This window comes from Tripterygium wilfordii, chromosome 21 (genome assembly GCF_013401445.1).
Source record: "Tripterygium wilfordii isolate XIE 37 chromosome 21, ASM1340144v1, whole genome shotgun sequence".
In the NCBI taxonomy this organism is placed as follows: Eukaryota; Viridiplantae; Streptophyta; class Magnoliopsida; order Celastrales; family Celastraceae; genus Tripterygium; species Tripterygium wilfordii.
In genome coordinates this window covers 14,718,882-14,735,087 of record NC_052252.1, presented here as the reverse complement: position 1 = coordinate 14,735,087, position 16,206 = coordinate 14,718,882, and the positions used below count along the sequence as shown (strand labels likewise).

The 16,206-nt window shown below is 36.4% G+C and overlaps 3 protein-coding genes, 1 non-coding gene and 1 pseudogene across 4 annotated transcripts; 2 read left to right on the top strand and 3 right to left on the bottom strand.

The window, feature by feature from the left end:
* Positions 1–1,196: 1,196 nt before the first annotated feature.
* LOC119987988 lies at positions 1,197–4,121 on the bottom strand (annotated as a pseudogene).
* A 768-nt stretch (positions 4,122–4,889) lies between these two features.
* Positions 4,890–6,347, top strand: LOC119988940 (peroxidase 19). Its single transcript, XM_038834207.1, has 3 exons — positions 4,890–5,187; positions 5,283–5,486; positions 5,642–6,347. The coding sequence occupies exons 1-3, from the start codon at positions 4,912–4,914 to the stop codon at positions 6,218–6,220; spliced, it is 1,059 nt and encodes a 352-aa protein (XP_038690135.1). The 5' UTR covers positions 4,890–4,911; the 3' UTR covers positions 6,221–6,347.
* Positions 6,348–8,877: 2,530 nt separating this feature from the next.
* Positions 8,878–8,950, bottom strand: TRNAE-CUC. Its single transcript has one exon. It is a non-coding gene; the product is annotated as a tRNA-Glu (tRNA).
* Positions 8,951–11,232: 2,282 nt separating this feature from the next.
* LOC119988939 (GDSL esterase/lipase At5g45950) lies at positions 11,233–13,202 on the top strand. Its single transcript, XM_038834206.1, has 5 exons — positions 11,233–11,547; positions 11,646–11,776; positions 11,865–12,098; positions 12,603–12,849; positions 12,957–13,202. Exons 1-5 carry the CDS (start codon positions 11,280–11,282, stop codon positions 13,145–13,147), a joined length of 1,071 nt encoding a protein of 356 aa, XP_038690134.1. The 5' UTR covers positions 11,233–11,279; the 3' UTR covers positions 13,148–13,202.
* A 388-nt stretch (positions 13,203–13,590) lies between these two features.
* LOC119988938 (GDSL esterase/lipase At5g45960) lies at positions 13,591–15,393 on the bottom strand. Its single transcript, XM_038834205.1, has 5 exons — positions 15,046–15,393; positions 14,833–14,963; positions 14,445–14,678; positions 14,090–14,360; positions 13,591–13,994 (listed from the first exon to the last, which is right to left on the bottom strand). The coding sequence occupies exons 1-5, from the start codon at positions 15,371–15,373 to the stop codon at positions 13,801–13,803; spliced, it is 1,158 nt and encodes a 385-aa protein (XP_038690133.1). The 5' UTR covers positions 15,374–15,393; the 3' UTR covers positions 13,591–13,800.
* Between the last annotated feature and the right edge of the window lie 813 nt (positions 15,394–16,206).

Here is a 16,206-nt window from a genome sequence, read left to right as displayed (position 1 = left end):
GAACGATTAGTGTTTGAACAAGTGATATTATAGGTTCTAATAACAAAGAATGAATATAGATGATACAATTTTGTATGTAAGAGAATAAATTTGTATATAAGTAATGCCGATTTGTCTATTGAGACACAAATTTGTATATAAGAAGTAACAAAAATGAGTAACGTTAGAACAAATAAAAAAGTTGCAATAACTAAGAACGAGGATAAGAGATGAAGGTCGATACTTCATATTGACCGCAAATAAGCAAATTAGGTATAATGCTAAGTCTATAAGACCACTAAACAAGAAAGGGATAAAAAAAACCAAGCTTCCGCAATGGACAGAGTCTAGACAAATACAATGTACACAAACCATATCCCCACATAATGGGTGTGTTTGGTGAGGCGGTACACAGAGCTGTACCGCTAGCGGTCTCGCAAAGCGGGACCGCCTCACCAAACACCTGATTTTTGAGGGCGGTATCGCCCACCAAACGGTGTGGTACCGCCCTCCAAGAAAAAGCTCCAAAATGGAGCTTTTTCTTGGGCGGTTTGGGTTTGGCGTGGGTCCCATGCCAAAAAGGCATGGGTCCCACGCCTAAAAGTGACTGATTTGTTTTTTTTAAAATTTTTGCATGTGGGTCCCATAACTTTGTATTAAATATTATATATTGATATTAAATATTGATAAATTAATAATTACATTTGTACATTAATAATTACATTTATACATTAATATAATAATTATGCTTATTAAATGGCTATTTAAATATTAAATTAAAATAATTATAATTTTTACATCATAAATTATATTTATAAATTAATAATTATGCTTATTAAATGGCTATTTAAATATTAAATTGAAATAAATATAATTTTTACATCATAAATTATATTTATAAATTAATAATAATATAAACAAAATATATTTTACACAATTTAACCGCTAACAACAGTTAACAGCTTTACCAAACAACTCAAAACTTATTTTATAGCTTTAAGCTCAGCTTTTTATTCACAGCTTAACAGTTAGCGTTGAAAATCAACACAACCGCTCTACCAAACACACACAATATATGGAAACAACAAAAAAGTTTCATAGAAATTGATCTCGTAACATCTAAGTTGCACCCCTCAAATTTTAACATTGAGCCACATGTTCGTCTATAAAGGAAAAGGGATAGAAAGATCAAAAAAAAAAAAAAACAACGCCACAAATAAACTTAAGGCTTTCATGCCAAAATTTTGATCATGTGAGACAGCCTGCAAGAGATTATTTATACAGGTTTCTTTGTGACAGAAATACAATGACATTCATCAAGATACCTCTGGTTTAGCAGACTCTAAATGAGTGATCAAATATGCAACTGTTTGTAACCCTAATATTTTCTACATACCCTGCTAAACAGGTCCGGGTCTGGCCCTAAACCCCTGTTAACAGGCCTAAATAGAAGGTCAAAAGCAACGAGATATGCCCAAAACAACGAGATTAATAACGAACTCCCAAGCCATCCTGGATCCTTAGGTACTAATCACAACATGGGCATATCCAATGCTCGCAGGACATCCTTGAACTCAAAACTACGAGCTTCTTTATTGAACTGTTCGACCAGCTTGTACCTCACAGCATTTAAATAAAATGATTTGAGTAGTCTCTAAAAGCCATTCCGCATCTGTATCACTGAGCTTGCTGGTGAAAACAACATCTCCATGGATGAGCACCAAATCCTTGTCTTCTGCAAATTCATTATAAAAAGTTACTGTGAAATACGGTGAAGCTTGAGTTCCTCTTGCCTTGTAATCCTCCAGACCAGTGAAAAGCATGTGAGGCATTTGCACTGCAATAAAGACTTGTGTAAGTGTAGATGATTGTGTATGGTAATAATTGGGTATTAAATCCCAAAAGGCTGTTTCACTTTCCTTAATTTGTCAAGTGTGGATCATCAAGCTGCTTTCCCTCAAATCCTCAACACAAAAGCAAAGAAGATGCTGATCAAGATATCATTCGTCAAAATGTAAACACAGCTAGTTCAAAAATCAGTTGTATATTAATCGATGTTGCAAGTTTTGTGATTTCTACAATTTCATTGAGATACATAGATTTGGTTGACTTGATTCAGTGATAACATGCACTCAAAATTAGAAGACTAATAAATCAAGAGCATGTCTACATGATTTTTCTATAAAAAAAACAACCACACCCAAAGTGAGATGACTTAGGCCTAAGTCCCTAGTGAAGGGAAATGAACACGCTCACACTTGAACCATTGAGCACAAATATGTTACTGAACAAATCTTTCATTTGTTTTGCTTTCGAGGCTCACACCTTTGCCTACCCACCATTTAACTAATAAAGACAAGTTATAAAATTTGTGCACAGTAAAAATATAAATTCACACAAGTTCAAACATCCCCGATTAATCACTATCACACTATGACATGTTCTACAGATGAAGCTCGGAGATCTAACCTTGACCAAACATTTTCGTATAACCACTTCCTCTCCACAAAGGGATAACAAAATACTTGCTGCAAGGATAAATAAGAATGGTCAGAAAAAAAAAAAGGAACAGAAAGGTCTGTTTACGACATAAAGATGATGGGATAAGTTACCAATCTGCTGCTCTTTGCTCCAACAAGTGATAGAGTTTGGCTTTCATAGATGCACCGATATGACCACGTCCCAAGTGATACTGACATTAGACACCCACACCCATGAACAAATTGTCAACACAATGAAAACAGGTGGGGGGCTTTTTTCCCTCGTAATGCTTAAAACAACGATTAAACATTACGGAGGCATATCATAGGGGAAAGGAAATCAAAGATACAATTTTAAAAGATTGATAGAGGAATGCGGAATGCTCCTCACTGTGAAGTAAAACACAAGTATTTGGGTCAAAGATCCCAAGCGCCCATAACCTAACAAACACTTCTAGTTAAACCAAATTACTTATGCCCGGATGTAACTTTAAATGCAACAGTGAGCAAGCCAAAAGAAACCATGCTTTGTTTTCAGCTCATTGATAATGCAAACACAGAAAAAAGAAGAAGAAGGGCAAATCCATGTTATGTGCAACAATGTCTTTAGCAAACAGGAAATAAGAAAATAAATAAATACTTGCTAACCCAAAGCTAATGGCAAAGAAAAACATCATAGCCAGCTTGAAACTACAGGAAAACTTATGCATCTACCCTTTATTTACTCGAAAGAATATGAATGCATAACTATAATCAATTGTTAAGAACTCAAACCTATAGTGCCTCTCCATGCCCTAGAATCAAATAAGATTCTGCATAGATCCTCAATAACATGTTCATAAGGATAGCACACACGCTCAAAATTCCGTTTGGAGTATGGATGTAGCCACTCACATTTAGTAAACATATTAAAGAGCATCAGCATTTGATACATGTAATCCCCTCAACAATCAAATGATAGGCAGTTTTCTAGCTTTCTAAACTTTTGCTTCGAAATAAATTGTTCGCACAATTAACCAATAACAACCAACCGCTACCCACTCGAAAATTACAATGCTAGAAAATTATCCGTCCAATTTCATGCAAAAGAAGAATTCCGCTACGAATGTTTTTACACTCGTAATACTCTGCAATCCATTTGTTCTCATAAGGCCCCTCCAATTAACAAGCAACAATGATAGAGAAGTTAAAAACCACGATAAATAAACAAAACATATAATAACACAGTGAGAAAATGGATAATTACATCGTCCCATATCGAAGCAATGTCCTCAGGTGACCGGTTCTTAGCCCGCTCGATATCCATAATTGAATCCAATGGCTTCAGCTTTAACGGCTTGAACCCTGTGGCGAAGCTCGAATTCCTGCTGGATCCGAGCGATACCCATTTAAGGAAATTGCCTGGAATGGGTTCAGCTTGCAGCGTTCGGAGTTTTGGTTGCAAAGATAATTTAGACAGAGCTCGTTTCGATGTCAGCAAAGAGTGTAATCTCGAGCGTGTAGAAACTATTGTGCCATTTGATTTTAAGTGCGAGGCGTCTTAGGCATTTTGTCGAACACTTGGGGTGCATAGTTCAGCCACAATAAGTTTAAGAGCAGAGGTTTTTAGTCTTTACAACAGTCGTCAGTCGGTACCTCTAATTGGGCCTTTCCCAAAATCATACTAAACGCAAAGAACTAAGAAGCCCATTCGATAAACAAGCAAAGTTTTGAATGGGTCCGATGGTCCCTGTTCACCAATCACCAGTCGGTCTCAAGTCTTAACTACCTACGGATTCAGCTCATTACGCCTCACACTTGCCCAGTTGCCCTTGCTATAATTGTGTCACATGAAAAAGGTTCACCCAGTAACAGCTTTTAATGCTGTCACAACAAAAAGCTTCCTCCACTTAAAAACAAAAAACAGAAAAATAACAAGTACGCTGTACCCTCTCACATATGTATTTTGAGCCTGAAATCAATGGCTCACATTCATCAAAATCACAAAAGGGTATTTTCACTATTGCACTTGCACATGTCCTGCATTTCAGAACTGCCCTTTAAATCCTAAGTGGGGGGCTGGGGGCTCACTCTGTGCTACATCAGTTGGTCAGCCTGTATTCAGTGACAGTACTGTTCACTTTTCTTTTTTAGCTTAAACAATGAATTCATTTTCACAAAACAACTAAACAAACAATTAATCTGCAAAACAACCACACTAAAGAACACTCTCCCTATACTAATTATTGCTTTGTAAGATGATTATGACCAAATAGCTAGCTATCTCCATCATTCATATGTAGAAGCTAACACATAGGTGTGGAAATCCTCGGCAACAATTTATTCTTCTTCTTTCCTTTTTGGCTTCACGGGTCTTGATTATTTAATAGTTCTTTACAACAACAAACTTTGGTCTCTTCACTTTTATATTCTCTTCTACTACTTTTTTGTCCTAAGCTGCCCTGCTAGAATCATGCCTGTCCTTTCTCCTCCTCCTTCTCCTCCAACTACTTTTGTTTTAGCTTATTGTTTGGTAATCTTCTTGCTTCTTCCGGTTCCAACAAAATGTCAAACCAAAACCACCAACATTGAAGCTCGCAGTCCACGCCAACTCTCCGTCAATTACTACGCGAAGTCCTGCCCTCAAGTTGAGCAACTCATTGGCTCAGTCACCTCCCAACAGTTCAAAGAAGCACCTGTTTCTGCACCGGCAACCATTCGCCTTTTCTTCCACGATTGCTTTGTAGAAGTAAACCAATCTGTTTAATTTTTTGATTTATTGTAGCTTGCATTGCTATATATTGCTTGACTGTGTGTTGAATTTTTTGGGAATGATTGGTGAAGGGCTGTGATGGGTCAATATTGATATCATCAGCAAAGCCAGGAAGCAATGTGTTGCCAGAGAAGTATGCAGTGGATAACAAGGACTTAAGAGAGGAAGGGTTTGAGACTGTAAGGAAGGCCAAGGCCTTATTGGAGAGCAAATGTCCTGGTGTTGTATCTTGTGCAGACATTCTTGCAATTGCAGCCAGAGATTTTGTCCATTTGGTCAGTCTACCTTCCTCTCCTTCTTCCCTTTCTATAACCAACCCTGCTTAGCTAATAAAACAAAATACATAGAAGTTCAGTCTTCATATATTTTCTTGTGCCTAGTTTGTCCTTATTTGTGTTGGAAAATGTTGCCTGTGATTTTCCTAGTGCAGGCAGGGGGTCCATACTATCAAGTGAAGAAAGGAAGATGGGATGGAAAAGTCTCAATGGCATCAATGGTGTCCAACAACATTCCTCATTCCAATTCCACCATTGATCAGCTCATCAAACTCTTCAATTCAAAAGGACTAACATTGGAGGATCTAGTTGTTCTCTCTGGTGCACACACAATTGGTTTTGCTCACTGTGAGCATTTCATAAGCCGTCTCTACGATTATCGCGGCACTAAGCAGCCTGACCCTGCAATTGATCCAAGGCTGCTCAAGGCTTTGAGGATGTCATGTCCACATTTTGGTGGAAATAATGATATTGTTGCACCATTTGATGTTACTACTCCATTCTTGTTTGACAATGCTTACTATGGGAATTTGGAGGCCAAATTGGGGTTGTTAGCATCAGACCAGGCTTTGGTTTTGGATCCAAGGACCAAGCCCATAGTTCAGCAATTGGCAAAAGATAAGCAAAAGTTCTTCCAAGATTTTGCAGCAGCAATGGAGAAGATGGGATCCATAGGTGTAAAAAGAGGACAAAAGCATGGAGTGAAAAGGAAATACTGTAACATGCACTTGTGATGAATCTGGATTTTTTGCTTTTTAAAATTATGGACCTGATATTAATTTGATTGGAGTTGGTCTTTTCTATTCAATTTGGCAGAGTTTTGTGAATTGTTGAATAGTTAATTTGTAAGAATGAAATACATTATAGAGCAAAACTCGAAAGGGTTGGCTAAATTAGTCCTGTAATTCTATGTAAATCCATGAATTCTAGATTTGAAACATCTCGCAAATACCATGCACGGTCCGCACAGATCAGGAGATGAGGTTCCCACGATATTAAAAAGGGTCCATTAAGCCTTTTGAATTAGCAATTAATTTAGCATCTCTAAAGTTAAGCAAGGGTTATAGTTTTTTTCGAATAATTAAAATTATGCCTTTTTGGTATTTTTACCATTTTATGTACATTAATAAAGTGTATATATATATATATATATATATCAGATTTTCAATTTTTTATAAGGCATTTTTTGTTAAAAAAAATGATTTTAAAATAGAAAATCCACATAAAAAAAAATGATGTTGCATTCCCTCTCTCCCTTTCCCTCTCCCTGTCCAGAATCACACAACACAAGCTTGAGTAGAAGAATCGGCAGTCATCATCAACCAATGCTAGTCGGAGCCATGAAGCGAAGGCCGTGGTATAGTGATGAAGACCAAGATTCTCATATATTTCAAGGAAATTGATAACTCACCATCTTCCGATATAAGATTTTCAGCATATAACTGAGACACACATCTTAATTGAGGCTGTACTTTCCCTCATCTCCCACAATTGTAAACGTATAAAATCCTTTTAGTTCTCCCTTCAAACATTTTCCCCCTGTTTCTTTGGACCATAGAGACTTTGAAACGAATCCCAAACCGTTTCTCTTCTATATCATGTTGGCATATTACGCTTTCTGAAAAAGCAACTTGTTTCTTGAACTCAATCAGTCTTTGCCCAGAATCTGCATGCTTCTAGCGTTGTACCTTGATGGATGTATTGCCATCAATTATGTTGGATTTATGGAGGTAGTAAAAATAAGATCTGAGCCAAGCGAACGGCACTGAGATGAGTAATTCCTGAATTCAGGTTAACAAATAGTGAACAAAACGACAAAAGCTTCACCGTTGTTAAAAACCGACTCAATTTTGTACTTTGTCTCGGAAGCGAACAAATCTAAGGAGTAAATATTCACTTGTCATTTAGGCTCCGTTTGGTGCTCCGTATATGATAGTATAATTTTGAGATCCTACCTAGTTTTTTTAGAGTACACAATACATAAAAAGTGACAAGTGACTGGAGTTTTTTTTTTTAAAGAGGATGTTTTTTATCATTTGATGTGTTAAATCTTATCAAAAGCGCTCCGTATAAAATTAAAACTTATTGGAGGTGTTTTAATATTATATGACCTGCACCATATAAAACCTCATTTTGCCTAAAATTATATTATCCTGAGTTTTTTAAAAATCACCAAAACTTCTAATAATTTCATTAAATGATAATTTTATACTATATGGAGTCTTATCTTCTACTCCAAACGAACCCTTAGCATCTTGTGTGTCAATTGCTTCGACGGAGTCAATAATGGCCAAGGTATTCTCTTCCACGGCTACTATGGTGGTCCTTCTCTGGCTTAGAGTTGCCATCGTCGAATTCCTCTAATTCCTTCACAGTAGATTATAGTCTTGTATGTCGTTATTAAAATTAAAATGATGAAAGAGTGATCTCTTTTTCCCGCCTCCCAACTGTTTCCTTATTTGCTTGAATGATCATTGTTAAAGAAAAATAAAATAAGTTTTGAAATGAAATAAAAAGTATTAAAATTAAAATGATGAAAAAGCGACCTCTTTTTCCCGCCTCCCAACCGTTTCCTTACTTGCTTGAATGATCTTGTTAAAAAAAATGAAATAAGTTTTGAAATAAAATAAAAGGTATTAAAATTAAAATGATGAAAAAGCAACCTTTTTTTCCCGCCTCCCAACCGTTTCCTTACTTGCTTGAATGATCCTTGTTAAAAAAAATGAAATAAGTTTTGAAATAAAATAAAAGGTACTAAAATTAAAATGATGAAAAAGTGACATATTTTTCCTGTCCCCCAACCATTTTCTTATTTGCTTGAATGATCCTTGTTAAAGAAAAATAAAATAAGTTTTGAAATAAAATAAAAGTATTAAAATTAAAATAATGAAAAAGCTACCTCTTTTCCCACCTCCCAACCGTTTCCCTTTTTGCTTGAATGGTCCTTATTAAAGAAAAATAAAATAAAATTTGAAATAAAATAAAATTTGAAATAAAATAAAAAGTACTAAAATTAAAATGATGAAAAAGAGACCTCTATTTCCCGCCTCCCAACCGAACCGTTTCCTGATTTGCTTGAATGATTTAAAGAAAAATAAAATAAGTTCTGATTTGCTTGGATGATTTAAAGAAAAATAAAATAAGTTTTGAAATAAAAATTAAAAGTTTCGTACTTGCTTGAATGGTCCTTGTTAAAGAAAAAGAAAAAGAAAAAGAAAATAAAAAGTATTAAAATTAAAATGATGAAAAAGAGACCTCTTTTACCCGCCTCCCAGCTGAACTGTTTCCTGATTTGCTTGAATGATTTAAAGAAAAATAAAATAAGTTCTGATTTGATTGGATGATTTAAAGAAAAATAAAATAAAATAAGTTTTGAAGTAAAAATTAAAGGTTCCGTTGCTGGGACTTGAACCCGGGTCTCTCGGGTGAGAGCCGAGTATCCTAACCAACTAGACTACAACGGATTCGTGTGTTATTGATTCTAAATTTTAATATAATCATTAATAAAATCAATCGTAGTGCCATATTCATGTGGCAGTAAAAAATCTCATCTGGCAGTATAATCACAACAAATTACCATTGCAAGTAGTTTTTAAAGAAGCCAAGTAACCATCAATAATTGTAAATAGTGACTATGCTTTTCTTATAATCACACAAAGGCACTCTATCGAAAAGATAATCAATCAAATCATGTTACAACATGTTAGTTCACATCACACTAGGATAGGGTTTTGTGTTTCTATGGTCAATGTTTGTTAGACTCACAACCACCCACTGAAAGTTGTTTTGGAGTATGCTTTGCTGGACTAGTTTTTCCATTTAGAAGAAAAATGCAGTTTTTCTTCTATAATACATCAAATGAACAATTGATTTGGGAGTTGGATTCCAATTGACAAGAATCATGGATATCATATAGAGCATTTTTGAGGAGGACACGAGAGAGAATCTTAGGGGACCAAGTAGTTTTTTTTTCTTTTTTTCCTTTTTTCTGCAACTCCTTAATTGCAAGAATATATGATCCGTAAAGCATTGCAACAATTAATGACACTTACCAACATCAACAACCCAATTGTTCTTCGTTGAATGCACCTGAAATTTCAGACTTCCTAACTGGGGAAGAAAAAAAAAACACCGACCACTATTATTAGTTCCAGAAATGAAAACAAAAAAAATTTGGCAGAAAACGTTTACAGGGTGAACTACGTACACATACTCATTGATTTTATATACACTACTGTATTATTCGATATTCAATGGACGGTTTTGTGTCTATTGAATGCAAATGACATAAAAGTCACAGTTTGATACACCTAAAATTGTTGGCTTTGTTTCCATTCCTTTTTCAACAGCAATATGTAGCTGTGTTTGGACTAGCATTGTTTCAAAGTTTAATAAGTTAGGTGTAAATGACGTGAATCTCTTTCGGGCCAAATGGTATGGACTTGAGTGGTTCAGTTCGATTCTCGTTGCGAACAATACTCTTATGGTTATGCATTGAGTTTTGACCCAATTTATTTTGTGTTCAAGTGAGAAACTTCTGTGCACTCGGGTTTGACACCCGAATTTAGGCTTATATCAAATATCTAGAAGATAACCTGGTATCGTATCGTTCTCGGTTACCCGTTGTAAATGGTAAGCCTTCTAAGGTCACAACATAAAATTGATCCAACCATTTGTGATCAATCATTTATCTTGCTGCCATTGCCTTGCAGTAAAACTTTTTCTAATCTTCATCTTAAATCCACTAAAAGGACAAAAAGCAATTAAGTTGCATCGTTGAGGGTTTGCACAGTTGATAGCAGAATTGAACTATTAAAAAGGACTTGTCAAGTTTAATTAAGACTCGGTCTAGCTGAGACGATGATACCAAAAAGCTTGTGTGTTCACTGTCACTAATAAATAACTGTAATATTTTTCTTAAAATTAAGAAAGAATCTCTATAACCATTGTAGAAGTCCTGGTTAGTGATGATTTAGCTCTTGAAATAGAAATATACAACTGTGCACGGTTACATATGATTTTTTTTTTTTATAACTAAGAATGACATTATACAAGTTTCTTTTTGGACATCCAATATAGACCTAAACTCAAGCCCGTACACACAGAAGTTTCTCCACCTAACGACAGGGTACGTTGGCCAAGGCCCAATGCATGGCCACGAAGGTATTGTTTCAAGTGAGAATCGAACTCAACATCCTCCGATTCCATACAGTTTGTCTTTAGAGAGATTCACCACTAAACTATCTTGTATTAACACTCCTGCTGATTATGCAGATGCAAGAAAATTTAAGGACTTAGGTTGGGTATTACTTATAATTTAATGAGGTTGGCCAACTTTGGAGTCCATATGTGTAGACCAATGTGAATAAGTGTATGGGACAGGATATCGTCTGCATTGATGCATGATTGCCGTTAGCTGTGATCAACTTATCCCAACATTGTAGGCAGGTGGTAGCTAGCAGGAAACCAAAATCTATATATAAAGAGAGAATTTTCTACACCAGGTTTTTATTTTTTTCACATAATTAAGCAGAATTTCTGGCTCTACTGAATCCAACTGTCACCACTGGCCAAAATTAAATTCTTGATTAAACTGGAAACCAATTACTTTTTGCACCATCAAAGCATTCCTTCACAATTTCAGGACCTATAGTAAATGTTCCCACCAATACATGTCAGTTCCTATACTCCTATTTAAGAATAGCAGCAGAGGAGTATGAACAAGCAAGCATCATTACTTGCACAAGTAGCTTAACTTCTCAAACACACCCTCTAAAGCTAGAAAAAATCACTATGAAGTTGGTTCTGGTGACAATTCTGGCACTGTCTGTGGTGCCATTGTTGTTGGCTGGGACACTGGACATTCATCAACTGAGAATGTTAGCAGCAAAAAACAATGTTACATGTATCTTTGTTTTTGGAGATTCAAGTGTTGATCCTGGCAACAATAACCGGCTTCGGACAACTTTCAAAGGGAATTTTCCTCCTTATGGTAAGGACTTCCCTAATGGTCTCCCTACTGGGAGGTTCAGTGATGGAAGACTTGCCACAGACTTCATAGGTACTATTTTCACTTAGTCAAATTAATTATCTGCTAATCTTCCTCTGTAGCTTGAATTAATTTGATCATATAAGTTTATGTTATTTCTTATGTTGTAGCTGAGGCTGCTGGGTTCACAAAGGCAATTCCAGCCTTTCTAGACCCAAAATTGAAGCGAGAGGATTTGTTACATGGAATTAGCTTTGCTTCTGCTGCTTCTGGCTATGATGACCTTACAGCCAATCTCTCTGTAAGTTAGTTTAAGCTTCTTTCTTCTTTGTGCCTTGTTTGGCAAGTTTAGGTGAAATAAGTTTGACATGTTTTGGTGGATGAAACAGAGTGTGCTGCCTGTTTCAAAGCAATTGGAGTACTTTAAACACTACAAGATTCACCTGAGACAATTAGTGGGTGTGAAGAGAGCAGAGGAGATAGTAACAACAGCAATATTCATATTGAGTATGGGCACTAATGATTTCCTTCAAAACTACTACTTGGAAACAATTCGTGCAAAGCAATACAATGTGGAAGAATACCAGAACTACTTGGTCTCTCGCATGTATGAAGACATTAAGGTCTGCAGTCTCTCCATCTTAATGTGTTAGTTAATGATAATTGCATGAGTTCGGCCAAAACATAAGTTTTGAGATGTCCTAGCAGTTTTACGAATTCCGTTGTTTTTTGTCCGAGCTCCCAAATGTTGAAATGAACGCACACGATTTCATATGGATCATACAGGGCATGCGGGACTCACGATTCACATGGATTATGTGCGTTCATCTCAATATTTGAGACAGTAGATTATAAAAAAACATTGGGATGCTTAGTATTTTCAGCTAATTAATTGTGTTTCAAAATGTGCAATGGACATTGAATATCCCTTCCTAGCAATTACTTCTGGTGGGGTCATCAATTAGTTCTGTGTCTTAAATTTTTGGTGAAAATATCTTGAACATGTTTGGTTGTTGCAGGTAACATGTTAATAAATTCACCCATATCACATCAATTAGAGCTCCAATTAGAATAACCCATTTGTTTAGTTTGAAGAAATTATGAGTATATATGCTGGTTTTGTGCAGGAAATGCATAGACTTGGAGCCAGAAGATTAGTGGTTGTAGGGGTACCTCCTCTAGGGTGCCTTCCATTAATGAAGACACTAATGGACCAGACAACATGTGTGGAAAGTTACAACAAAGTGGCCTTCTCCTTCAACTCCAAGATACAAGAGAAATTGCACATTGTCAGAAGGGTGTTAGGGATCAGAAATGGCTATTTAGATATTTATACCATGATAGCAGATGCAGTCAACAACCCTAAAAAATATGGTTAGTTAGTTTTCTCTTCTCAACACTTGTTTATCTGAAATGCTTCAAGAGTACAAGTTCTTAGGAAAGAAAGAAATGACACTGATTTTGTTTTTTTTTTTTTGCAGGTTTTACAGAGACAACAAAGGGGTGCTGTGGATCAGGAATATTAGAGTATGGTCTTTCATGCAAAGGCATGACTACATGTGCTGATCCATCCAAATATGTTTTCTGGGATGCAGTTCATCCCACACAAAGAATGTATCAAATTATTGCTGATGAGGGTTTACAAGCCCTTAACCGATACGTCTTCTCTTGACAAAGTATGTCATGGTTGATTAATTAAAATAATGAAATTTGTGGATTACTTATTAGTTCTTTAGTATTTGTTGAGAAATTGGATTTTGGGAACCTAAGTTGGGCTCACAACACAAGTGGGTAAGGGCCCCTTTTCTCACAAGTTATGATGTGAGTAGGGTTCTACCCACTTGATTAGTCATGTTTGAGGCCTCAAAAAAGAAATAATTTTTTTACATACAGATGGGCCTCTCTTTTTGGGCCTCAAATCTTCTTCCAAACCGGACTCTAACACTATGTTTGAGAATTGGATCTTGGGGGAGCCCATGTAAACCACTTAACTAACATATCTTTTGCATGTGCCATGTGGGACTTTGTGGGTGGTGTGGCTGGAACAATAATATTTGTGATTAGGTGTGGTTCTTGATTTGTTATCATATAAGGACTCATCACATTAATTGTTTACCAAAATCTCTGACAATGTTATGCAAGTTGAATCGTTCTCATTCAAGCAATTCTGCCCCACTGCCCCTGCCACCGCCAATATATCTATCTCTGTCAATATTTATGTTCATAACTAAACATACACATAGGAATTCTACATATATACTTCACTAGTATCTAGTGGAAGAATACACATTATAGAGTTACCTATGACCATACATTCTTGAGTTTCTATTCCCTGATAAAGCTGTCAATGATCGGAAGAAGGGACTTGAAGACATTGTAATATGTTTTCTCAGTAGGATGTATGGAGTCCCAAAATACATACGTAGACGCGTCGGGGCAAACATATGAATCTGGGTTGCATAAAAACGCTGCTTCCAAGTAACCTGTTCCACAGCAGCCACTGCTAACCTCATCAAAATCTACACAAACATAATTGACAAAGAAAAACACACAGAAAAAGATCTTGTCAGCCCCAGTTAGTACAAATAAGAAATCATATACGTACCGTTCTTACCAAATTTTCCTGGTCCTTGGATCATGTACTCTATTGGTCCATATATGTCAATGTAATTAATCCTAGTACCAGCATGACCAAGGCTTTGTTGCATAAAATTCAACTCATTTTGCAGCATCAGATTGTAGTCTCTTGCGACAATGGAATACGCTTCAATACAATCGCGACTCAGAATTGCATTATTGGAGCTGAGAGTTATCACAATTGGCAAACAACCCATTGGGGGTAGTCCAACCATTAATATTTTTCGAGCCCCTTCGTCGTGCAAAGCCTACACACACACACACATATATATGCTATGTTGCAGAACAATGAATCAAATAAATAATATATGTATGTATTAATGTTGCCAGACCTGCAATAGTTCTTTGGCTTTGTGCAATATGAACTTCTGGTATGTGAAGACACTGTAATTTTTTCGTCGAAATGGTAAGGCGAAGTAGTTGATAACAAAGTCGTTTGTGCCAGCGCTGATGATAAACAATGCTTTCTTGATATGATCTTCTGTTCTTTGCTTTCCAGTTGCAGACTCTAACTTTTGTTTATAAGCTCTAAAACACTCCAACTGCTTCTGTATGTCCATGACATTCTGAAATTAATTATGCAGTTAATCAGATAACAAACACATAATGTAACACGCAGAAACAATATAGCTTTGGATTAAACAGCATCATTGACAAGAGAATTAATTTGTGAACAGAAAGAAAAAAATGAAATCAATAGAGAGAGTAAAAGAGAGAGACGGGTATTCTTGGTGTAAGAGGGTCGAATCCAGAGCCGGCTGAGGCGAAACTGACTCCTGTCATTAACTCTTCACTGCTAAGTCTTGAGTCCAAATATGGTGGCACAGAGTTCTTAACACCCACATAAGATGCTGAAACACAGCATGCACACATTTAGAACAAAATCGATAAACAAATCATGACTTTTGTATCTATTAATAATGCGGAACTCACCTATAAAATCAGTGGTTAGTCTGCCATTGGTGAACCTCCCTGTCGGATTTCGATTAGTGAAATCTCTACCATAAGGTGCAAAATTTCCTTTGAAAGCTGTTGGTAAGTAATTATTGTTGCCTGGATCAACAGTTGAGTCCCCAAACACAAACACAGCTGATATTGTATTGTTCAAAGCCCTTGGTTTTTCTGAAACTTCTGCATCACTAGTGCAGACTAACAACAAACAGAGAATAAACTGAAGAAGAACAAGAGGCAAAGAGGGTTTATAACAAGATCCCATGTTAGCTAAATAGGCTAGATTATTTGAGGCTCTTCTATTCCACATTTGTAGCCACAAGTGGGTGACAAACCAGTTGAATTTTTATGAGGGAGTTGTTCTAAGTATAAATTATTGACACTTTTTGGTCTTTCCTCCTGGTCAAACCAAACCTTTCCTCTTTTGTCTTTCCTGTTCTCAGCTACCTCACTACGCTAAGTTAATAAATATATCAGTGATCAGGAAGCATATTGATTTGTTAGGTTTGAATGCATTCATTTGTAATCAATGTGCATCAGAGTGTTATCTTAATCAAGTAGCTGGAGGTAAAGCTGTAGAATGAAAGTGATTTCCATGATTATCATATACAGATAAATTCTTGTGAAGTTTGTCTACACCTATTCCCAACAAAGGCTTGTAATCTTGTGTGTGTGGGATTTGGATGAGTGTGAGCTTGTCTATGTGTTTCATCACGCATTCTAATTTTGTTTGGCATGTACAAGTCCCTATAGTGTATGTGGGTAAGGGTGTATGGGTGGTGGAGTGGCGTCTCTTGTCAATTAGTATGGCTAAGAAAAATGTCCTGGCAGAAGAGGTTAAGAACTATTTAGGTGATCCTGTTAAAAGCCATCTGGGTCAAGTTGGCTCGGATGAATCTTTTCGTCTAAGAACAATCACTTTCTCATGGCCCCTTACACCTCTATTAAAAGAACCTAATAGTGAAGCGAGAGGATACCCATTATATAGTGGGTCACTAGTCCACATCTAAGTGATGTGAGATGCGTGACAAACCACCACGCTTCCAAACCAATGTTCTTGTTGCCTACACTCTTCTTGAGGCTTTCACCTGGTTAGGCCTTCTCTACGACCGCTTATCACGGGATAGGTAGGTAGCTCTTTAT

Bases quoted from the DNA above. Each gene is read 5' to 3' on its own strand.
- LOC119988938 (XM_038834205.1), bottom strand. From the start codon at position 15,373: ATGTGGAATAGAAGAGCCTCAAATAATCTAGCCTATTTAGCTAACATG. The intron at 14,679-14,832 runs GTCTCTCTCTTT...AATTAATTTCAG, and splicing joins CTCTTACACCAAGAATACCC to AATGTCATGGACATACAGAA. The intron at 13,995-14,089 runs GTAAGAACGGTA...ATGTTTGTGTAG, and splicing joins CCAAGGACCAGGAAAATTTG to ATTTTGATGAGGTTAGCAGT.
- LOC119988940 (XM_038834207.1), top strand. From the start codon at position 4,912: ATGCCTGTCCTTTCTCCTCCTCCTTCTCCTCCAACTACTTTTGTTTTA. The intron at 5,188-5,282 runs GTAAACCAATCT...TGATTGGTGAAG, and splicing joins TCCACGATTGCTTTGTAGAA to GGCTGTGATGGGTCAATATT. The intron at 5,487-5,641 runs GTCAGTCTACCT...TTCCTAGTGCAG, and splicing joins CCAGAGATTTTGTCCATTTG to GCAGGGGGTCCATACTATCA.
- LOC119988939 (XM_038834206.1), top strand. From the start codon at position 11,280: ATGAAGTTGGTTCTGGTGACAATTCTGGCACTGTCTGTGGTGCCATTG. The intron at 11,777-11,864 runs GTAAGTTAGTTT...TGGATGAAACAG, and splicing joins ACCTTACAGCCAATCTCTCT to AGTGTGCTGCCTGTTTCAAA. The intron at 12,099-12,602 runs GTCTGCAGTCTC...GGTTTTGTGCAG, and splicing joins GCATGTATGAAGACATTAAG to GAAATGCATAGACTTGGAGC.